At 40.3% G+C, this 24,421-nt stretch overlaps 2 protein-coding genes across 6 annotated transcripts in view; one reads left to right on the top strand and one right to left on the bottom strand.

Moving 5' to 3' along the window:
• Positions 1–18,617, top strand: part of CFTR (CF transmembrane conductance regulator) — an 89,586-nt gene extending 70,969 nt beyond the window's left edge. For 3 of the 5 annotated variants that reach the window (XM_083574314.1, XM_083574315.1, XM_083574316.1), the window contains 4 exons: positions 7,032–7,121; positions 11,200–11,372; positions 12,421–12,526; positions 14,986–18,617. In XM_083574314.1, coding sequence (XP_083430440.1) covers positions 7,032–7,121; positions 11,200–11,372; positions 12,421–12,526; positions 14,986–15,192 — 576 coding nt within the window. In that variant the 3' untranslated portion in view covers positions 15,193–18,617. The remainder of the gene's footprint in view (positions 1–7,031; positions 7,122–11,199; positions 11,373–12,420; positions 12,527–14,985) is intronic. The other 2 variants (XR_014539248.1, XR_014539249.1) reach the window with 2 other exon arrangements.
• A 3,319-nt stretch (positions 18,618–21,936) lies between these two features.
• CTTNBP2 (cortactin binding protein 2) overlaps positions 21,937–24,421 on the bottom strand; it is a 114,385-nt gene continuing 111,900 nt past the window's right edge. Inside the window, exon 23 of the mRNA XM_083574309.1 lies at positions 21,937–23,926. Within this exon, the coding sequence (XP_083430435.1) occupies positions 23,765–23,926 (162 nt within the window). The 3' untranslated portion in view covers positions 21,937–23,764. The remainder of the gene's footprint in view (positions 23,927–24,421) is intronic.

Here is a 24,421-nt window from a genome sequence, read left to right as displayed (position 1 = left end):
CCAACACTTCAAGGCATTAGAGTTCAGTCAGTGTGTCTAAAAAGAACTTGGAACTGGCAATATTGTGTGCCTCAGAATTGTTCTGACTTTCCTGGAACCACAGTCTACTCATATTACTTAAATGAACTTCATACCTGTCTACTTTCAATATGTAAAAAATGGAGTACAGTTGCAATTTAGTGGCCCTCTTGTGTTACTGCCTGTAAAAGACACAAAATCCTTGTCAGGAAGGAAAAAGGAGTCTCATGGCAACACCAAGCATTGTTCTTTGTGGTCCGTCTTCCTCCTATTAGAAAATAATGGGAAACGGAGAAAGGGAAACTTTGAGAAGAGCAAGCGGCAAGACAATGCTTACTCCATTTGGATACGATGCTAAGCATCAAAGAATGCAGTTTAGGGTATGTGTGGCTTTCTAGCATTAGCAAGAAGTTGAACTTGCAGTGCCTTCCACTCTGCATTACTAAACCCCCTTGCTCCAACCTGTTTTTAAAATGGGTTACCCAAGTTAAATTTTTATATTCCAGTTTTGCTAGCTGAGCAATCACCCCATGTCCTTTCCCTTTTCATCATCATCATCATCATCATCATCATCATCATCATCATCAAAAAATTATACCGCCCTCCACCTGTAGATCTCAGGGCAGTTTACAGCAAAATAAATAAATAAATAAAATAAAACAAAATGAGAATATCAAAGCAAAACAATTAATTCCCTTCCCACAATCACATTTAAAAGGGTATAGGATGTTAATCAGCCAAAGGCCTGGTTGAAGAGGAATGCTTTTGCCTGGGACTTAAAGGAGTATAATGAAGTTGTCAGCTGAACCTTCCTGGGGAAGGCATTCCACAAAGGAGGAGTCACTGCAGAAAAGGCCCATTCTTATGTTGTCACTCCCAGGAGCTCCTTTTTTTATAATATATTTATTAAAGTTTAGGAATTTATATAAAACAGAATAAACAGAACAATAAAAACAAAAACAATAACAATACATACAATCCAAAAAAGAAAGAACACACATACAAAACAAGTATAGTTTCCATCCCTTATATTCATAAAACTTAGTTTCCCGACCTCCTCATACCTCCCCTTTCTGTATTCCATTCTCTAATTAAGTCAATTCAGCAAATCCTTTCCCTAATTTCTATGTACTTTTTAACCTTTCTTTTCTTAATCACATAATCATTACAGCTTTTAACTCCTTAATTTCTGAATCAACATCGTTCTAGCCTTCAATAATTTTGCAATGTTTCTTAAGATAGTCCTTAAATTTCTTCCAATCTTCTTCCGCCGTCTCTTTTCCCTGGTCTCGAATTCTGCCGGTCATTTCTGCCAGTCCCATATAGTCTATCACTTTCATCTGCCATTCTTCCAAGGTGGGTAGATCTTGTGTCTTCCAATACTTTGCGATGAGTATTCTTGCTGCTGTTGTAGCATACATAAAAAAAGTTCTGTCCTTCTTTGGCACCAATTGGCCGACCATACCCAGGAGAAAGGCCTCTGGTTTCTTCAGGAAGGTATATTTAAATACCTTTTTCACTCCCAGGAGCTCCTGTGGGCACGAAGAAGGGTCGCAGATTATGACCATAGTATCTGGATTGGTTCATATGGAATGAGGCAGTCCTTGAGGTATTTTTAAGGCTGTTTAAGGCTTTATAGGTCAAAACCAGCACTTTGATTTGGGCCCAGTGTTATGTACTGAAGTTCTCACCCTGGGCCAGCAGGGGGATACTGTAGATAGTTTTCACTCAGGTCCACGTCAGTTATTTTAGGCGGGAAACCCTGGGTTGTTGTTGCTACAATGTTGACAGCTGGCTGCCTATAAAAGCAGGCCGGCTGAGCTGTTTGCTGTTCAGTTCTGTCCAGCTTACAAGTAAAGAGCTGCTCTGGAGAAATCGCTGTGTCGTCTGCTATGTTCGCCCACAACTTAACACCCAGAAATGAATTGGCAGCCAGTGCAGTCGAGCCAAGATTGGTGTTGTATGCGAGCAACCTGGCCATCTCACCTATGACACTTGGGCTGCCTCTTCTTACTCTCCTCCCTCTCATTAGGTTGTAAATTTATGTATGTTAAGATGGGAACTAAATGAGACCTGGATAAACATACGTAGGTTCAGGCCACATTCATGTACAGTGGTACCTCAGGGTACATACGCTTCAGGTTACAGACTCCGCTAACCCAGAAATAGTACCTCGGGTTAAGAACTTTGCTTTAGGATAAGAACACAAATCGTTCTCCGGCGGCGCGGCAGCAGCAGGAGGCCCCATTAGCTAAAGTGGTGCTTCAGGTTAAGAACAGTTTCAGGTTAAGAACAGACTTCCGGAACGAATTAGGTACTTAACCCGAGGTACCGCTGTATTAGTTTACAGAGGTCATAAGTAAGGTTGAAATGAAGTATAGTTTTTAAAAATTTATTAAACAGGGTAGTTCACAAAGTAAAAATGCAAGATAAAAAACACAAAATACATAATAAAAACAAGAACAAAACCCGCCCGCAAACCAAGAACTCCCTCCCTATAGACAGTTGCTGCTTTTAATTACAGTTGCATAGTATTCATATATCCTGTGACAAGAACAGTTGCAATGTAGGAAATCCAGCAGGAAACAAGACAGCAACAAAAAGTCAGCATTACAAAGAGCTGAACCATCTGCTGACCTATACGCATGAGCAGAACTCCTAGGGAGATCAATAACAGCTCTAAATGTTGGGCAAGGGACCAGTATTTAGATTTGCTTCCTGTAAGGCATCAATCCTGCAATATACTTCTTGGCTTATGCTTTCATTGATGCCCATAGGAGTCAGTGTGTCCAAGGGATGTTTGGTCTATGTTGAGATCAGATCCCCAAAGACCTGCAATTTCCAGTTATGTAGTGTTCCTGTTCACTGTTCTCCATATTTGACAGCTAAATGACAGTATCCACTGATGACTCTGTGAGACCTATGTATGTTGCATTCAGGAGGCTGCAACAGCACCGAAAAGGGATGAGAGAAGTCATTTGGACTGCCAGATTCATCTAGAGATCTTTAAAAGCTCTGACCACAGGAAAAGCACACACAGATTTGATTTCCACTCCAATGCTAGTATATTAAAATCAAATATCCTGTTCCCACAATGAATGTGTACAATGGATGCTATGATAGGGGAGAGTTGCTCATAGTGTCTGAATAGGATGGAAGTGACAGCAGCTATATTAACCCAACAGGAGTTGTATCCTGTTCCATATTTGCAGTTTCCTTATGCAATATATAGAAAAATAGGGAGATTTTGGGATTTCACAAGCTTTTGTCTGTTTGCATGTAAAGTTTCCAGTTTCCTCATTCCCCCCCCCCTTCCTTGTATCTCATTAATGGATTTTGATCTGAAAGGTGTGATGTCAGTTAAGTGTTTGGCCGGATTAGGAAACTAAAGGAAATTAATTCTGAAAATTACTTTACAAAAAGAAGCAGCATTCCTAGGAAAGTCAGCTGAATTGGCACGTGAAAACCTAGTGTGGGCAGCTTTTTGTTTAGAAGTATCACCTGTGCCATGAAGGTACCTTTCTCTTCTGAAAACTGGTTTGTTCACTTCTGTTTTCTTTGCCACCACAGGAGTTCAAAATATTTAAATTCCTTATTTTAATATGCAGCAAACCAAGTGTAAACAGAGGTATGCCAGACATAGCTTCGTCTCTTGCCTGTGTGCCACCACACCCAGTAATCTTAAATAAGCTAATCCCAAGTCAGATAACACCGCCATCTTTAAGAAACCACTGCCCCACATAAGAAAACAAAAGCCGAAATGTACATTCCCTGCCTTAGGGAAGTTATTTTTCTCATCCCAGGGAAAAATATACCTGCTGAAAGACAGAGAAAGAACCTGATATAGTTATTGCTAACTAAACAACACACAGTACCTTCTGTAGTTTCCAGATTTCTAAGCATGTTCTCCAGAATAGTTCTGGTGGAGTAAACTGGGACTTACTCCCAGGTAACTCCTAAATTGATAGCGGTTCTGGAGCACTGGTTTAAGGCTGCAATCCCATGCAGGCTAACTGGAGAATAAGGCCTTCTGAACTCTGTAAACACGCTTAGGGTTGGATGATAAGTGTGTTACTGCAAACAAGCCCATACGTACTTGATATGTTTGATAATGACCATGAGACATGCCAAAAATGACACGTTTGGGTATGGCAAGTACAATTGTGAATCTGCCCTTAGTCAGATTCACAATTTAATTTTTTAATCTTTTATATTTATGTATATGCTTATTTATACAGAGTACGAACTACGAACTTAATTTGTTCCGGAGGTCCCTTCTTAAGCTGAAACCGTTCTTATCCTGAGACGCGCTTTCGCTAATGGGGCCTCCTGTTGCGCAAGCGCCTCCGGCACACAATTTCTGTTTTCATCCTGGGGCAAAGTTCTCAACCAGGAGCAGCTACTTCCGGGTTAGCGGAGCTCATAACCTGAAGCATTCGTAACCATAAGCGTTCGTAACCAGAGGTACCACTGTATGCTGCTTCTTGGGCCTAGAAAGGGCCCACAAAGCAACTTACAATAAAAACAATTCAAATACAATACAAATAGTTTAAATACAATAAAACAGTGATATTGAATAAAATCAAGAAAAGAGTATAACAGCTGCAGCTTAATCAATGGGGGAGACAAAAGACTTCAAATCAAAATAAAAGCTAGATTGGAAAATATGGTGCTCTCAAACTCCATAAAGTTGAGAGAGAGAGGAGACCAACTAAATGTATTTAGGGATGGAGTTTCACAACCTAGTGTCACAGAACAGAAGGCCCTGCCTTGCTTCTCATCCACCAAGCCATGGAGGGTTATGGGGTGGTAAGAATGCCTCATATATTTAGTCCAGTGGGTGAAGGGGATTATTTCAAAGGACCTTTGGATATCCCAGTCCCAAACTATTGGTTTTCACATGTACAAGCAGAGCCAAGAATCTCATCGTAATAATCCCTGCACGAATTATCCGAAGGAGTCAGCCGTCATTCACATGACCTAACTTCTTCCATTTTTAGTCACATAGCCAAACTCATTGGATCATCAATTGCATTGTATGGAAATACAAAGCATAAGCGAGCTTTTACATTGCAGATAAGAGGTCACTCACTTTTGGGGGGGGGGCTGTCCACACATTTGCAAAGTGGAGAAACTTTTGTGGGCTCCACAAAACCCCACAACCCAGAACACTGGGTTAGTTACAATAAAATGCTGCTTTCAAGCCTAATTTCAGGCAGGGTCCCGTGGGTGTCAAGGAAGGCCTTTGTGGGCACATGTGTGTTTGAAGGCACCAGGTTGGTGACCCCTGTTCTAGATGGTTGTAGCTGTTATGTCCAGGCCAGTTCCTATACGAACTGAAATAGTCTTTGTTACTTGTTTTATTAGTAATGTAAAAGGGATGAGGAAGATGGGAAACGATCACCTTTCAGGCTTTCCAATAGGCAGTGTTTATTCAGCGGGCACAATGGAGGGGAAGTCGCAGCGAAAGCCACTTTCTCTGAGAGAAAAATCTGCCAAGGGCCTTCAGTGACGCAGAAAGTGTCACATTCTTCTCACCTTCTCAGAGCAGTTGTGAAAGAGTTACTGTCATCTGAAGCGGAATAAATCAATCCTGGCAAGAGTGATACAAAGTCTCTCACACTGCTTAAAGAGATTAAGCAAATATTGAATTTGGACTGTGTCGTTCTCCGCCCCCAAGACACAGTTTCCTGTGTGTGACTAAGAGGTGTCCATTTCTCACCATGGGAGAAGCAGGGAAACAGCTTTAGCTTCATTGACAGACAACCATCTCACTGGCTTCAGTAGGAATTAGGAGCAGGATGTGGGAAGTTAAAGCATAACATGAGAATATAAAAATGCATCTCCTCTACTTCCTTACCTACCGTGACAGGAAACAGAAAGCAGCAAACAGAAAAATGCACGCCATAACTTCAGTTGTGCAAGACTCCTGCACTAATGGATTATTGTTACCACTTTCCTCACAGAAAGCCTATCACATTCTTGCTATTATGCAGGAGTTTTGTTTCACTTATTTCAGGGGCAGGGACTCGTCGCCTTCCAGATGTAGCCAAACACCAGGTCCCATCATTACTGACTGTTGGCCTTCCTGGCTGGGACTGATGGGAGCTGAATTCTGACAATATCCGGAGCCACAGTTTCCGCTCCCTGTATTATGGAACAAGATAGTTTGGGGCAATTTTGAGCAGTACTTGCTGTTTGGATGGGGTCCTGGAGAACAGCAAAGGCAAAAATATCAGGGAAAGTAAATAGAGCCAAGGATACGATTTGGTGCAATGAAGTGGTTTCCTCATTGCAAGAGGTGAGGTTACAGGGAACCAGGCAGAGGGTCTTTTCGGTAGTGGCACCCGCCCTGTGGAACACCCTCCCAGCAGATGTCAGACAGATAAACAGCTATCTGAATTCTAAAAGACAGCTGAAGGGGAGGTTTTTAGTGTTTGATGCGTTTTTACTATATTTTACTATATTTTGGTGGGAGCTACCCAACAACCCAGACAGGTGGGTGGTGTAATAGGGTGGCGCTGTGGTCTAAACCACTGAGCCTCTTGGGCTTCTGATCGGAAGGTTGGCGGTTCGAATCCCCGCGACAGGGTGAGCTCCCGTTGCTCTGTCCCAGCTCCTGCCAACCTAGCAGTTCAAAAGCATGCCAGTGCAAGTAGATAAATAGGTACAGCTGTGGTGGGAAGGTAAATGGCATTTCTGAGTGATCTGGCTTCCTTCATGGTGTTCCATTGTGCCAGTAGCGGTTTAATCATGCTGGCCACATGACCCGGAAAGCTGTCTGTGGACAAACGCTGGTTTCCTCGGCCTGAAAGCGAGAAGAGAGCTGCGACCCCATACCCATCCCCCACCTGCTCCCACTAACACATTTAAAAGGGAATAGGATGTTAATCAGCCAAAGTCATGTTTGAAGAGGAACAGAAAATGGCTGTTTTATCAGCTATAGCCTTAGCTCTTCCACATAAATTATGCTAACAGGTTTTTTAAAAAATTGTTTTGTTCTACTTCCACAGAAAGTGTTCATATTTTCTGGATCTTTTCGAAAGAACTTGGACCCTTATGGACAGTGGACTGATGAAGAACTTTGGAAAGTTGCTGAGGAGGTAGGAATGCCCATCTTTGTTAGTTATGTTTTCAGGGAGAGCAATATAATTCCCAAGTGGTCAAGGCATGACAAGGGACTCAGCTACATTGGCAAAGAAAAAGCGCTTTATATGTGATGAATATGCATTATAACACTGTGACACCAGATGGTGCTGTGGAGTTTGTTTTTGCCAACCCGATTTCTCATACAAAGTTTACGCGTTTAACTGAAACATTTTTTTGATGTGTCTAGATCCAGCCAAAATGGCCCAATAACTTTGTTACTCCCCTCTGATAAGATGTTGCGGAGCAGACTTTTTCCTTCTCCTAGATAAATTGCTGTCTCATTAAGGAAAGTGTGGTGTGGACAACTGCAAATATTTCATTTAGTTGCTCGTTTTCATTTAGTATGTCTGCCTTGTGCATTTTAAAAACTACTTTAAACTTTGTAATCATATGTAATTCAATTCATTTGCTGATCAGATAAGGAAGCAGAAATATATGCATTTATTTACTTGCTTGCTCGCTTGCTATATTTATATAGCTACCCAATAACAGAAGATGTCTGGGCAACTCACAAGACAATAAAATAAAATAGCACAACATTAAAATACAATATAAACCATCATAAAAACCAGTAAAAAATTGTTGTTGTTGTTTTTTAAAAAACCTGAAACACAGTATAAAACTCAGCTTAAAACTAACATAAATTATGAAACAAAATAATGGGTGAATAAGGATTGTATTTGCCTGGTACTGAAAAAATCATAAAAATGGAGCCAAGTGAACATTTCCAAAAAGTCTATTCCATAACCAGGATGCTACCCCCCCCGAATGCCTAGTGGTTATCCAGTTTATTTCATTTGGCTGAGTACTAGTGTATCAGTAGGTTGTAATTACAAGACTTAGATTAGAGAGTGGCCAGTGGTCCTCCCATTCACCCCAAAATGGGTCTAGCCTTTCTCAAGTGCTCCAGTTGAGGACTTGAAAGAGTTCCTTGTGTTAGAATTCCTGCTCCGTGATTTCAGTCATGGGATTGTTGTCTTTCACATGACGGTGTATGTTTTGACTCCATAAAGTGGGAAGTGACGGAGACAGGATGTTTGTGTTACTGTGTTCCGTGAAGTGGGACTATTGTCCTTTGTTCTTTCTCTTTGCTGTCTGATGCTAGAGAGAGAGGGAGCCATGTTGCAGTGCTCTCTGTGTATTTATATGTAAATAAAGTAGATTAGCCAAAATGCTGAGTTGCTGAGGTCTGTTACGCAAGCTGCGAAGTTCGGGCTGAAGAAAGCTTTTGAAGCTCCTGAACGATCGACCAGGAGGGAGAGAACATGCCAGTCAGGCATGTGTCTCTACCAGGGTCCTACTCGGGTGTAGGACAAGCTCCTGACACCTTGTAGCATCTGCTTGAAAGCAGGTTCAAGGCTGTGCCTTCCTCAGTTCTGTCCTAAGGTTTTTCCAAGGCCACATACATTTGGCACTCCTACCCAGTGGGAGCTTCCTTGGAGTTGCCTCCACGGGGAGCTGACCAGGGTCCTGATTTTCTGTACTAGACCACTTCCTTGCAAAGTCTCACTAACACTCCTACAGGATCCTACCACATAGAAGGTAAACAGCAGTAGGAGATTGCGGAGTAGATTCTCCCAACTGGGACACAGAATATGCCCCAGAATCCCTTTGATGTAAGGCCATTTCTCTCTCAGTGGAAGGAAAATAGAGAATGCCAACTACAGGGTTGGCATACTCTTCTCTGTGGTTTGGAGATGTGTTGGCAAACTGGGAAGGCTATGGATCATCTGAATCCATTCCTTCCCTGACTCTGGCAGTTGGCCCACTCCTTTTCAGAGCTCAGATATTGGGAAAGCAAATTCTCTGGAAGTTTCCAGGGTGGCAGTTGGACCTTTCGCTCCATCTTTAGAGAGGGAGATCCAATGCTTCATTGAACCACCTCTCAGGGATAATAGATCACAGATCCCATTGTTTAAAGAGGATGATTGAACTATTATAAAAAAGTTATTTCACAATAACTCTTTGATTTAAATTAGATCGGGCCATGTCTTCCATCGTTGTTTTGCCCCCTCTTATATTTGTGTGTGTGTTTTGCTTCCATAACTGTTCATGCCGCATCTTCTTAGTATTACCTTATAGCCTTCATTTGCAGTTTCACAACATTTTTTCTTTGCCTTTTCAAGCTCATTCAACATCTGCACAAACACTTCTTTTTGCCAAAGCATCTAGTTGGGTGCCTGCTGTTAAGATGTTGTAGCACAGCACTGCTTTTAAATATGTTTTAATATATGATTGAAAATGTGGGTCACCACTCACAAATAAAGTGAGGCAAACCTCAAAAGAAGATAGAAAATCTATTTACTGAAGCAATTATGAAGATATGCTTCACACACACATATATGGAGAGGGAGAGAAGCAGCTGAATTATTTTCCTCAGGAATATATAAATCAGATAGTGAATCACTGTATTTAAAATATTAACAGGTTGTTGTTTTTTTTAAAAACATAATTCCTATAATCTTAAGGAGTACAAAAGAATATGCAATAAATCTAACCTACAAACCTTTAAAGATTTGTCTTGATTGGTTGGTTTATTTTTGAAATTTGGGCTTCTTTTCTGTCAACCATTTACAGGGGTGTCCTGGGCAGGGGAAGTTTTGGTGGAGGAGGAGAGTATTTAGTAACACAGAGATCAGATATACCTACTGGAAGAGAAGAGCGTAGCACTATTTATTTAGAGTGCAGCGCTGTTAATAAATGGCACTATCCCAATCTTTGTGCCTGTTTTGAAAATAGATTACAAGCATGAAGAATCCCTGTAAGTATAGCTGTCACTGATACAGAGCGCATGATGTAATACAAATACTACAAGCTAAGTATCTTAGGAAGAGGAGTGGATAACATGAAAAATTGTCAGTGTGGACACCTTAGATCAAATCCAATTAAATGGCCCCTGTTATCCAACTGTGAATTTGGCTGTCAAGTATGCTAATATGTGCAGTCTACGCAAGGTGTCTGTTCCTACTAATTTTATTTATAAATCGCTTAGTAAAATAAATCTCCCCTTTGTATACCTGAAATAATTCACAGATAACACCAGAAAATATTAAAAGCAGCTATACATAGCTAAATTATGTGTCTGGATAGACTTGCTGAAACAAAGGTTTTAGCGGGTGCCGAAAACAGTATAAGCAAGAATGCCTGCTGAATGTGAATGTTCTTTTTAAAGAAGAGAAGCTTGGCTATTAATTGAAGCTCATAAAATGTGTGCCCCTATAGTACGTCAAAAGATACTTTTTACTAACCTATAAATTTGTGCTGCTCTCAGTTACACGGTGTAATCCTCTTTGTGTCTAATTGAAATTCTGGTAAGGCCTACTGACCACAGTAGACATTTAAAAATGGCGACCATTTGTTCCAGATGACCAGTTATGGGAAATGGATGACACACACATTTAGAGGTTTTATCTAGTGTAAGTGTGGTTAATTGGCTGAATCCAGTGCTGTGCCATGCCTACCTTGACTGTTAAAGCAGGTTTCAAATTATAGTCAGTGTTTCCTATTAAGAAGGAACAATTGTTGTGATGATATAAATTATGTGATGGTGTATATATCATTACTATTACTCACAGATTAAATAGATTTCAACATAAGCTCACCGTTTCTGATGGATCTCTAGGCCTTAAGTATATATTACTGTTTATTCTGAACTGAACCTATTAAACTATCAAAGGGAGGAGTGTAGGGCACTCCTTTGTTTTCTGAGCGTTCCTGAGATGGCATCTCTGTGTTCTGTTTCTGTGGCTATAATCTGTAGCATTTGTAACCTAGAAGTCATTGTTCAGGAGATGTCCCTAAGCCACGCAACCTGGCTAACACACCAAACTTTTCAAAGTCCATTTCCAATATCATCTTATCGTGTGACACAGGAGGGTGTTATTGTCTGCACCCTTCATCATGTGGGTCTAGATGCCTAGCGCTGTGGATTAAGGCCAAATAGTCATAACTTTTACAAGAAAGAAAACCAATTTGTGTGAAACAGAATGCTTATCTCCCGCCGCCTCCCAACCCTATTCTTATCTCCTTCAGGTTGGACTGAAATCTGTAATAGAGCAATTTCCAGGCAAGCTTGATTTTGTCCTTTTGGACGGTGGCTGTGTCCTCAGCCATGGACATAAACAATTAATGTGTCTTGCCAGATCAATTCTCAGCAAAGCAAAAATTCTTCTGCTGGATGAACCAAGTGCTCATCTTGATCCTAAGTAAGTACGAGACAAATATTTTGTCCAGTTGTTTTCATACTGGAATAGAATAAAACATTATCATGTTAATAATAATAATTCTCCTTGTTTTACGTTTGCCATCTGACTTCTGCTGAAATACTTCCAGTGAAAGTAAACTTGTCACCTTTTGAGGCAGTCTATTCCACTTTTAAATGGCCTGTTCCATTGGGTAGATTCTCCTAACATTTAGCTGAAAACTGTTCCCCAGGCATTTTCACCCATTGGTTCTAGTCCCTCCCCTTAGACCAACAGAGAAAGCTCCACTCCCATTTTTTATGTTTATGTTGTTGTTGTTGTTGTTGTTGTTGTTGTTGTTGTTGTTGTTGTTTTATTTGTAGCCCACTCATCTGACTGGCTTCTCCCAGCCACTCTGGAAGCTTCCAACAAATATGAAAGCATAATAGCACATCAAACATTTAAACAATTTCCCTATACAGGGCTGCCTTCTACAAGTTGTGTAGTTATTTATCTCCTTGACATCTGCTGGGAGGGCATTCCACAGGGCAGGTGCCACTACCGAGAAGGCCCTCTGCCTGGTTCCCTGTCATTTCACTTTCAGCGAGGAAAGTGTTGCAGTTCTCTGAAGGCAGCAATCATGTCTCTTCTCCAGAATAAACAGCCCTACCTCTTTTAACCGTTCCTTATAGGAACCCTCACCATCCTGGTCATTCTTAGGGTTGCCTTGGGAGAGGAAATCACTATCAAGGTGGTTTAACTCTGCAATGTCATCATACCCCTTTATGGTTTCCTACAGCAGATATTTGACCTTTTTCCTACCCTGTCTGGTCAAGGCAAGAAGCGAATGAAAACAGTTACTTCAGAACAAAATACTGAGCAACTACTTCAGTAGTCGCATTGCAGGAGTAGTCACTGTAGCAACTACTGCTACAGTGACATTTCATCTGAACTGAAACTTCCCTATTGCAATGCTGTAAGAAGCCTAGCAAATACTGTAAAAGTGTCAACTGCATGTAACCAAAAGTTTATATTTCATTCTTCTGCATATTAAAACTCGTTTACCTTTCAGGACTTTCCAAGTCATTAAAAAGACTCTCAAGCAGGCTTTTGCAAACTGTACAGTAATACTCTCAGAACACAGGCTAGAAGCACTAATGGAATGCCAGCGATATTTGGTGAGTGCCTGTCAAGAATTAGGCGCTATGTCCAAGGTAGATCCAAATAGCTGCTTTTAGGCATGAGTAAGGGCTTGGAGCATGTCCAGTGGTGGTTGTTCTGGACTTCTTTCATTTGAATAGCAGGCCCTGCAATATCACAAGCTGTGTTTGTATGCTCTGGTCCAAAGACACCATGGACATGTGTGAACTTTATATCCCAACCAACATGATGTTCTAACAGGTGTAAATTACATGTGCTCAATTAAATTTTTTTTGCATGAAATGGCTGTTTACAACACTGCTAGTCACACTTCCTAAAATATGGTGCACCTTTGGAGCCAGAAGTCTAGTTTTTGAGCTTAATCCAGAAATACACATTTTTCAGAAGAATTCTTTGATAGCACAATGTTTGCATTCTGTGCTATCCCATAAGACTTACTTATGGAGATGGACAATGTACTGTAGGTATTCCCCTCCACCCCCAAATAATCAATACAATCATGCCAAAGGGCAAATAGTTAGAGTATTTCAAACAAGATGCTTATTGACACTTGAGTTGCTGTTACTAGTTTTGTTGCTCATAATTGTTTTATTGCCTGGTTTAAACTGTATTTTGGGATTTTCATTTATATTGTTTTGATTGCTCTATGTAAACTGCTTAGGTCACCTTGTGGCAGGAGGTGAACTATAAAAGCATTAAATAAATATAGACAATAGTTGGAGAGCAAAGTATGCTATGCTAAGGTATTTTTTCCTTCCTTATAAAGCAGAGGAGAATTTTTCAAGAACCTAGCAAGTTATGTTAGGAACTGTGTTTCTGGAGTCTCAGAAGGAAAGTGATCATCACTTCGAATGCCAATAGTAGCTGGCTTGATACTGCTCATCTTCCAAATTCTTTCACTTCTATAAAAGGGAGATATGAAGAAGGAAATGCCAAGTTCTGTATCAAAGTACTAACTGTCCTGGACACAACTGTCTAATACATGATTTACAGTTTCACTTCTCAGTTCTGATAGCGAGAACACATAAGTCAACAACAGCACAAACTGTTTCATGCAACATTTTTCACAGCCGCATTTTCTCTCTCTTACTCATGCACACTAGGTAGATAGAATAGCTTCCCAGGTAGACACATTTTTTAAATGGTAAACGTTTTCCAAGTTCCAGTGCTTTCCCCCCATTATTGCCCCTCATTTCTTGCACACACAGACATGAACTTTTTGGGGGAGAAAGGAAGGAAGGGTGCAGAAATTACTCTTTTCCTATTATAACATCTCCTCTGAGCAGCTGCACAAGGCAGTCTACCTAGTGAAATACAAATAAATGGAATGCCTTAGATCATGCAATGGATCTGTTAATGAACAGAGCGGAACAATATAAATACTGGGTGTTATCCAACGCATTGCTTGTGCAGTGGAATTCTCCCTCCGCACATGTGCTCTGTGCCCATCCCAAATGTGCTCTGGAGGGCTGTGAAAACTCCTGGAACAGATTTAAGGGGAGAGGGGAGAGGAGAGGAGGACGAGGTTTTATTGTGCATAAAATGGATACTTACCCCTTCCACTGGGTGGGCAGTTGTTGCGGATCCTTGCTCTCAGTCACCATCCCCAGGCAGTGAAAACAGGACGCACATGGCCAAGTGGTCATTGAGGGAATTCCCCTTGGCCGCCTGGGTAGCTGGCTCAAGTTCCTGCCAGCTGCTGCGATTCAAATTGGCTGAAAAGGCATTGGCTGCACATATATATGGGCAGCCAGCGAGGTATAATGGCCAGCAGCGCCTTCCTACCACAGTGCATACAAAAGTTGTTGTGCTGACAGAACAAGTTAGTGGAATGCTGCTCACTGTGTTGGGCCCATGGAAATATCCTGAAGTAACTGTACCAGTGCTATTTTTCTAGAAAAAGGGGTGGCGCAACTCACCATGAACACCTTCTTCATTTTCTTAGAATGGCAATGGCGCCCAGTTGAGAAGTGCCGGAACTAAGTTCCTAGGAGGTCTCCCTGAAAAAAACAACCCCTGACTATGGCTGTATCTACTCTCACCTATTAAAAATATCATTCTTAAACATCAAGACAGGGAAAAGTCCCATTTGGTTTCTCTATCACTTCCTTTCCACAAGGTCTACCTTGTGTCTGGAAGGGGGTTGCTCTGCAGCACCCTCTGGTGTCACATTTTAATAACGCACGTTGGAAAAAAAGAACATATGGCAATATGGTTATCAGAACCATTCCCTTTTAGCGTTAAAAACCATGAGTGTAGATCTGCCCTATATCTGAATTTAAGATGATTTGGCTCTGGGCAATGTCTAAATGCAAGATTTCCTGGGAACAGAAAGGGTGGAATGTAAATGGAGTAGCTATTTCAATTACTAACCATAATTCAGTCCTGTAATTATGTTATTGGCTTAAAAATAACCATTCACAAGCCAAGCATTGCTCTTTTATAACTGTATTGTACCCAACCTCTTCTTAACTAGGTGATAGAAGAGAACAGAGTCACGCAATACGAATCCATCCAGAAGCTGCTCAGCGAAAAGAATTCTTTCCGTCAAGCCATCAGCCATTCAGATCGTGTCAGACTCTTCCCGGTGCATCCCAGGAACTCAAGCAAACGGATGTCCAGGCCTAAAATTACTGCCTTGCAAGAAGAAACCGAAGAAGAAGTACAAGAAACCCGGTTGTGAAAATTTATCGAGGTGCTGTCTCGTTACAATTTAACAGGAAGCATTCTGGGAAAATGTCAGAACAGGGCATTGTTGAAAATTCCCACTAAAAGAAGTGCAAAAGCAAGCACATGAATATGTATATATCTGTGCAAAAAAACTTCATTCCAAGGACCAATTTGATTATGAAGGGTTGGTGCATTAGGGAGTATCCCCGCCCCCCGAAGCTGCCCCCATCTCTTCTGCTTCTTGTGCACATAGGAAGATCTTTTATCAAGATGGATAATCAAAATTTCCAAACATTTCAGTTGTATTAGCTGCCTCTTTAAAAATAATGTGAATGTCATAACAAGCACATCAAAGTCTACACTCGTCTTTTCAAACTGAATCCATAGCTTTTCTCTGTAAAAAACAACAACAATCCAGCGTTTTAAAAAATGCATTTTGGGGTGGTTTGAGGTCAAGAGTTACAAATGCAGGTCATGAATTATATTTATTATTACACAAATTATAAATATTTAGGCTGTCAACTAAACAGCAGAGACATTTATTTTCTGTGTCAGGGAGAACACAGCAATTACCATGCTTTTGTTCTTGAAAGTGCTGGGCTTTTCAAGTCAGTGATAGTTGGTGTGCAAAACTGCTATATTTGTGGGAGAATGAGAGCACCAAACAGGAATAATTTCACAGTTTCTCCTAAATTCTGTAGTGGAAAAAACATGGAAACATGGCCAGACGTTTGGGTTCATTCTTTTACACGGTACAGAGGTTCTATTCAGTTGCAAACAAATTACTTTTTATAAAATCCATGCTTGTTCAGAACATACATGAATTAGAAAGTTGAATCAAAATCAGTTACTTAAGTTGTATTTATTTGAATCAAGCCACTCTAGTGAAAATCAGTGGGCATTTTGTCAGTTGCATTAAGTAGAATTATAATATTGCCCTAGACGAATGTAGACACCTTTAGACCAAGTAGATTTCAGTACATTTGCAAGCATTTATGAACCTGACATTGCATGTAAGTAGGTGAGGGGATTATGCATTTTTTAAAAGGAAAAAAGAATCTCATTTATATTAGACTCACTATATGCAATAGCAGTTGACTCCCTTAGATCTAAAGTCAGCGGAAGCTAAGCACACGAACTGTAGGTTCAAGTGCAAACAATGGTCTGTCCTTATGCTGAGCACTTTCTGAAATAAAAAGTCAAGGAAAAGCAATATTCTACAGAATTGTTGCATTTCGGTGAGTGAGAAAAGGGGAAAGCCAGAGTTCAGAATATGCAGATCATGATGAACACAGCTGGTTAGGACACAAAATGTTTAGGTAAAGATGACAATGGGAGTTTTTACACTTCAAATGAAATCTTCCAAACTTATTCTAGCAATCTTATTGAGGTTGATGGGGGGGAGTGGACATTTTTTCAACTAGTATTTTTAAAAATGAAAATAGCAGTTCATCTGCATGGATGAAAGAGGAATTGACTTTTGTGATGATCTTCTTTTATACAGTTCCATTTTGCAGTTGACGGGATCTTCCTTGGAATATTTATTTAATATCTTTATTCAGAGATGGGAGAGATTCGCTTATTAAGAAAATCCTGTATTTTAAGAGGAATCGCATATCACGAAGACTATATTTGTATACAAATAATTGTTATATATTTGAACAACAAAAAAATATTTTTTAGCTCGAATTTACTATGTGTTTTAGAAAAAAAACTGGAGTATGGGCAGTATCCCCACAAATGTATCAACTGCTGCTTTGCTTTCTTCTTGTTGTCTTAATTTTGATATACAATGTGAACATTGTATTGAAGAGAATGTGAGGCTCTAACCTTGTCAGAGCTTTTTCCTCCTACGGTCGGTTTAGATCCAGTCCTGTTGCAGTAGGTGGAACATATGTAATGTAGGAGATGTGGAGCTTTTGTTTCATAGCACATCAGACCTAGTTCCAGGTCTTGAAGGACCCTGGATAAGCTACTCTCAGCGAGTCCTGGAAGAAGCAGGCAGACCCTGGAAGATGCTGGCATTGCCCCTGTTGTAGGGTGAAAACCCTGCTTGTTTCAAAACCAAGGAGATTTGAACGGCGTTGCTAAAGAAGGCTAACGTGTTCTGTTTAATTAAAATAGTTTTTAAGAATTAGTAACATGATCCTTACATGGCAGGGCTTAGGCAGGGGGATAGTTTTGCACTACTATTTTGTTGTATCTTCTCTTGATGTTGACACTGGTCAATGGGCGTTTCCAATTGCTGTACATACATCTTTCTTATAGGAGGAGGAATCAATTTCCCAGGTATAGCTTGAATCCAGATTGAAGACGTACTAAAAAAAAATGCATGTGTGCCAGGGAACGATGGTGCTATTTTACAGTGCCAACCGTACAGAAATTATCTCCATGCACGGCTTCAGTTGTATGGAAGCCCTATGGAAGGCAATGCATTATCCATTTTGGTTCCATTTATTTCAGTAGTACTTAAGAGCAAATCTGCACGTCAGGCCTGTATGTGTGAACTAGGTGTGTCCCCCTACACAGAAAGCGCAACATAGATGCAAGTGTGCTGTGAACTGTTAGACTAAAGGAAGTACAGTGGTACCTCGGGTTAAGTACTTAATTCGTTCCGGAGGTCTGTTCTTAACCTGAAACTGTTCTTAACCTGAAGCACCACTTTAGTTAATGGGGCCTCCCACTGCTGCTGTGCCGCCGGAGCACAATTTCTGTTCTCATCCCGAAGCAAAGTTCTTAACCCGAGTTACTATTTCTGGGTTAGCGGAGTCTGTAACCTGAAGCGTATGCAACCCGAGGCACCACTGTACTTCTTTATGTAATGCACTTAATCTGTGGAGCTCACTGATGCAAGGCATGGTGGCTTTCTAAGGGGATGGGGCAAATTCACGGAGGAGGCTATGGAATTATATTAGTCATTATCACTATATGGAACCTCTAGGTCCATTGCCAGTCTGCTATTGAATGCCAGTGGACGATCAATAGTTGAAGAGGGTCTTGCTTATGTCTTGTCATGTCTTGCTTATGGACTTCACAAAGCCCAGTGTTGGAAACAGGACATTGGACTCATATCACACTTTACATTCTGTGTGCTATGCATTTGTGGGTGTGTGGACACAGGTACAAGTGACTCACTTGCCCAACTCAAATGTGGTTACATTATATACACAGGGGCCTGTGTGCAAAGCAGTCCATAGCTGTGATTAGCATTTGCTGGATTGTTGCCATTGTATGTATTTGTAGAACTAGAAAACTGAACCCACACTTTGTATGTAACAAGCTACAACACCTGCCATTCAGGTTGCCATCAGGTAATACAAAAAGGTACTAAGCGGCTAGGTCTGGAAAAAATAAATAGAAAGCGAATTTAATTGCAAGCAAGTTTCATGATGCTATTGTGTGCAATATGTCAATAAAACAAATATGTTGTGTACTGTCTCTCTGGCATATGATAACACAAATTATATCCAGGGATGTTTGGGTGAACAAGCCGAATGCATATTCTGTTGTTGGACCATCGAAGCAAACAGAATTGATCCTGTTCGGCACACAAATATCCAATATATCAATATATCAACAACTCTGAATCCTTGTGTATTCTGAAGAAATGTTCTTCAGAAAGTGTTTGCTTATAACTTTTTTGCTTTCTTGTCACTAGATGGTGCTGCAGAACGGATACACTTTTCTCGTGCTGTGTTGCCTCCAGAAGGAGAAACGCAGAATCTATACAGCTGCAAAAACGCAGTGCCTTTTTATTGGATCAATTTTTTTGTAGGTAAATATAGATGCCGGTTATTTTAGGCTACACAAAATTCAGTTTCATTCAGTAGCCTCGCTAAAAATAAGCTACTTTCCCACTTGACAAAGCAGATTAAGTCTGTGCAGCTCAAATTGCCCACATACATTCACTGAAACACCTGGTGCAATGAATAGTGTCACTTTAAACATCTTGGAATAAATTGTAACGATATATGTCTATTTGTAAAGTTTCCAAGAATAGAAAACAGGAATTTTTATTTTTATTTTTGCGCATTTTGAAAGGGGGGGAAAGAACATTCACAGGATCAGTCGGCTGATGACGCAATGGAGTTACCAAAACGTGCTGCTATTGATTCTGATGGTGTTTGGTAACTCCAAAATTCTGAGGTGTTTTTTTTTTCCAGAAGGAAGAGGGAAATTAGCACCCTCATTTCAATAAATAGCTTCAATAAATAAATAATAAATATTTCAATAAATAAAATAAATAGCTTCAATAAATAAATACAACCACTGGATCATCAACAGCTGGGTTGGGTATGTGCAGCTGTGGTTGGATGAATCCCAAATGAAAACTTGGCAAAGTTTCCCCTAGAAACTGATTTTTACTCCAAACATTTCCCATGCAACCCTAGCTACCGAGCAAGTTGTGTAATCTAGAAGCGGGAGAAGGCAGGGGAGTCAAAGCAAAGTCAGGGAGCATTTTAATGAATCAAATGTAAGATTAGACAAATTGCACCCAAAAGGGGATGGGCAGGAATCAATAACACAGCTGACTTAATAAGCGTGAAGCTCCTCATGAAGGCATTTGGTGAAAATTTGCCTTGTGACTCATATTTGAAACAAACAAAAAATGTAGTTTTAGAAAACAAGGACACAGAACTATCAGGAAGGGAAAGTAAGTGTCTAATAATTACATTATGCTGCTCTCAGGTATATTTGGATTTCTAAAGTTTGGGAGTTTCCCTACAAGAGTGTGTTTCAGGACTTGAAGCATCTACAGATTCTGCTCTCTCAGTTAGTTCCTTTAAATGTATTGTCTTGAACAACCCTTGGATATCACAACCAAACCACATGGGTACCAGAGCTTATTGGAATTAAAATGTGCATTCAAAACCTGGCAATGCACATAGGGTCAGTCTACACTGTAGATTGGAGACTGTGTCAGTGTCGTGTTTAGTTGCTTATGAATAGAGTACTGTGGAGCAATTCTTAGCTGGAAAGTATTGCTAAGCGGCAGGAATTTAATGGGCACTTGCTCTTCTGTCAATAGCACTGCCGAGGACAAGATAAGAACATGCGAAAACTGCCTTTATTCTGTCCAATAACTGAAACAAATAGAATTGCAGAGTTGGAAGGGACCCTGACGTGCTCCTCTTGAACACTGCTGGTTAGCATTCAGCCTTGCACACACACTAAAGCAGCTCATATACTCGAGTATGAAGTTTGTATACGTTGAATTTTTATTGGGATGAGGACTTAAGGTTGAGACTTTTGCTTTTGGTTGAATGACACTAATGAGTTTTGACAAATATTGGCATTTCATTAGATTTAATTTAGGTATCAATTAAATTTAGCTGTATTTACACCTCCCCCCATTTTTACACTTTGTTTTCCTGTTGTAATCATGCACCACTCTGTTACTGAACTGCTCAAACGCAAGTTGCAGCCAGTCGTTCTGGTCCGTAATTTGCTATCATTATCGGTTCATTCATATGCTCAAGGAAAATGTGACTTCTTTCAAAATGTAATATTGTATCCAGAGATAAAATAGTTGTGTTTTGAAATAGCCACAGATAAATTTCTACTTTCCTCATTGAAGGAAGGTAAAGGTAAAGAGACCCCTGACCATTAAGTCCAGTCGCGGATGACTCTGCGGTTGCTGCGCTCATCTCGCTTTACTGGACGAGGGAGCCGGCGTACAGCTTCCGGGTTATGTGGCCAGCATGTCTAAGCCGCTTCTAGCAAACCAGAGCAGCGCACGGAAATGCCGTTTACCTTCCCGCCAGAGAATTTATCTATTTGCCACCTATTTATCTATTTGCACTTTGATGTGCTTGTGAACTGCTAGGTTGGCAGGAGCAGGGAGCTCACCCTATCACGGGGATTCGAATTGCCGGCCTTCTGATCGGCAAGCCCTAGGCTCAGTCAAAATTATTTGTTAAGATTGCATATTTACAGTGCATCTTAGGGCATATGTATGGAGCATTCTCTTAGAATGAGCTGTAGCCCTGTATGCACTTAATCAGGGCGGACTCCCATTGAATTCAATGGGACTGATATCTGACCAAGAAAATCATAGAGCTGGATTCCATGACTGGTTTCTGGGAAATCTTCGATTATTTAATGCTCAACATTTAAAAAACAATAACAAACATTTAAGAACTTCAAGGCTGCAATGCTACATACACACTAACTTGAGAGTTAGTTCCACTGCAGATTTGTGAAGTAGACTTGCAAAAAAAAGAAAGAAAAAGATTGCACTGTTAGTGGCTGAATAATTCCTTAAAATTCACACAGTTAATGATCACGTTGTGTTCAGTTGCTAATAACTTTTGAATCCCATTCTCACCTCAGTGTTGAGTTGAACAAAATACTAATGTTTGCAAAAAAAAATAATACACGTTTTCTCCCTATTCTAATTCTGTATTTGTCTTGTGCCAAGATTTTAGTAACAGAATTTAAAAGACAAGTGAGAAGTGGGGGAAACCAAAAAACCAAGAATAAGAGGCCCTGTTATGGGAAGGCAATGGGAGCATGGATATAGTTTGTGGGAAACAGAATGGGAATTCCATTGGGAATGTTGGCTAAGACCCGGGTCCTGGTTATCTTAAAGATGTGATGTAAAGCATGGAAGCAGTAGTAGGTAGGAAACAAAGTTCCAGGTTCCAGTTTTTGCAGCACATTCACACAGATAATACACATAAAACTACACACACACACACACACACACACACACACACACACACGTGTAAGACAGAAACAAACATATTTGCAGAAATTGCAGTACAAAAGGGTTTTATTGGCATGACAGATGAAATTCCAGGAGAACATTCAACGTAACTGCTGACTTTACTTTTACAAACTCTCTTGCAGAGATGTTGGATTGCACATCTTCATAGCACTCTCACAGCAAGTGCCTAGCAAATCACCAGCTGGCTATATAGCCTGTTTTTCTTAAGTAATCTGTACCGATTCATTTACTGAAAGTGTCATCTCAAGACAGGGTCTTGGAACTATGCCTAGTGTGAACACTGAAAGGGTACAGTCTTCTGTGAGTGAAAAGGATGTACGATGGAGGAAATAGCAGTTAAAACATTATTTTAGACAGGATAGACAAATGGGTCACATCGCCCAATTTATTGCTGTTGCTTTTTCTCCTGACGACTACTGCGTGCTAATCAAGTGCTGTCCTTTTAAGAAAAACGATCTTTGAATGTAAAATGCCCTAAATTTCTAGCATGTGTCAAAAATGAGAAAAGTAGAGGGGGACAGGAGTTTTTATAGCGTAGGCATATATAATAATAATTTACGTAATTAAATGCTTTCTTTCTTTAGTGATAAAAAGCAGCATGAGACAAATGACAACAGACTGCTTATTATGATGGCTTTGGAGCTCTTGTTTTGAACAGAAAAAACAAAGTCTGCACAAATCATCAGTCATACAGGAGCGGGAATGCAAAAGAGAAGTGACAAAGGAGTTTGAGACAAGAAATAAACCAAACTACCCAATAATATGGGCAATCGAAATATTTAATGCAGTTTATAACTGAAAGAAACTGGGGAGTATTCCCAATTCTTCCCATTATTGCCACATTCCATTCACTTTTCAGAAAGTGAACTTTTTTTCTTTTTTGCCTTGAAAACACATGTATATTATTAGCTTTAAGCCAGTGCTGTACAGAATTGTGCAACCCAATGTATGAAATAGAACACAGGAAACTTCAGTATATATAACTATATATAAAGGTTATCATCCATATCCAATGATCCTGTTCTACAGGCAGTAGGGATATTACACACAGAATAACATTTTAAGGTAACCCCCTGTAGGATCCCGGTATACACAGGAAACAAAAGCAGATCCACTGCTTAGTTTTTCACATAGGATCCTGTTGCATGGGAATCCCACTGCATACTAGCAGAGTGGAACTCCAGGAGAGTCTCTGATTGCAAGTGATGAGTAAACAGCAAAAGCCACACTGACTTTGCTGTACAGATAGTCAATCCTTCTGAATTTGCTACCTGCATCTTAATGCAATGGAGAACACATCTCTCCACCAAGACATCACACGTGGTACTAGCTCTTTTGTACACAGATATCTCTGGATGAAGTCTCTCATTCATATATATATATATATATATATATATATATATATATATATATATATATAGTGTGTGTGTGTGTGTGCCTATGCATGTATTATTTACACTCTTTGTAGTGATACCCCTGAATATAATTAAACAATAAAACGTTTTCAGATTAGAAAATCATCTGTGAAGCTCTCTCACTTTCTAAAGTTCAATTTAATATAATCTAATATTTTTTTCCCCATTATAAACAGCTTATTTACACAGAAATTAAACTGTGGTCCCATAGATACAACCGAGAAAACATATTTAAAAATTATTTACACTCGTAAATAAATTTGTTCTCCAAAGGTAACTAAGATTACGCAAAGGCCGAAGGGGGGAAAATGAATGGCAGACTGGTAGATTTATTCGCATTACTCAAGTTGTATTTTTGTGTGCATGTTCCAAATTTCTTCTTTCGAGTCATTGACTGCCTCTATTTGCCTTGTATTGCTGCTGCTGCTGCTACTGCTGCTTCATTTAGTGTTCTGAGAAGACTGGCTGACTTTATTTCTGGGCACAGGAAGAAAAGATTTCACTCTGGAAACACCACTCTTGAAAGATTCAGTTTTTGACTTCGTGTTGCTGCATTGCACAGTTGGATCGCTGCTGAGAGGACACATCCCAGAATTCCCATCCTGCCAACAGAACAACATTATATATCATGAGTGATTTCACTCCTGACTGAAGCAAAAAGAATAAAGAACAAAGAGGCAAAAATGGTCTGGGATCAAGAACCCTGAGCTTACACCAAGCTTCTGCTGCCAGCAGTTACAGATACATTAAGGGGGTGAATGCACTGTGCTGACTATCACAGCAGCTCTGCTTTGTGGTACGCAAGCAATGTTTTTGGATTCCAGCACCGGCCTTCCTCTGTTATTGTGCGGGGCGACCCTAGGCATTTTTACTTCGAAGTGAGGCCCTGTGTGTTCCATAGGGCTGACATCCTAACAAGTACAGTCGTACCTTGGAAGTCGAACGGGATCCGTTCTGGAAGTCCGTTCGACTTCCAAAACGGTTCAGGAACCAAGGTGGATGTTCAGGTTTCCACCCCCATCATTCAGCCCGGACACTGAGGTCCAGTGCCAAGGGCCTTCTGGCAGTTCCCTCATTGTGAGAAGTGAGGTTACAAG

The sequence above is a fragment of the Podarcis filfolensis genome, assembly GCF_964270895.1.
Source record: "Podarcis filfolensis genome assembly, chromosome: 10".
NCBI classification, from domain to species: Eukaryota; Metazoa; Chordata; class Lepidosauria; order Squamata; family Lacertidae; genus Podarcis; species Podarcis filfolensis.
Note: the sequence above shows the minus strand (reverse complement) of the source record. Positions and strands in the feature narration are given on the sequence as shown.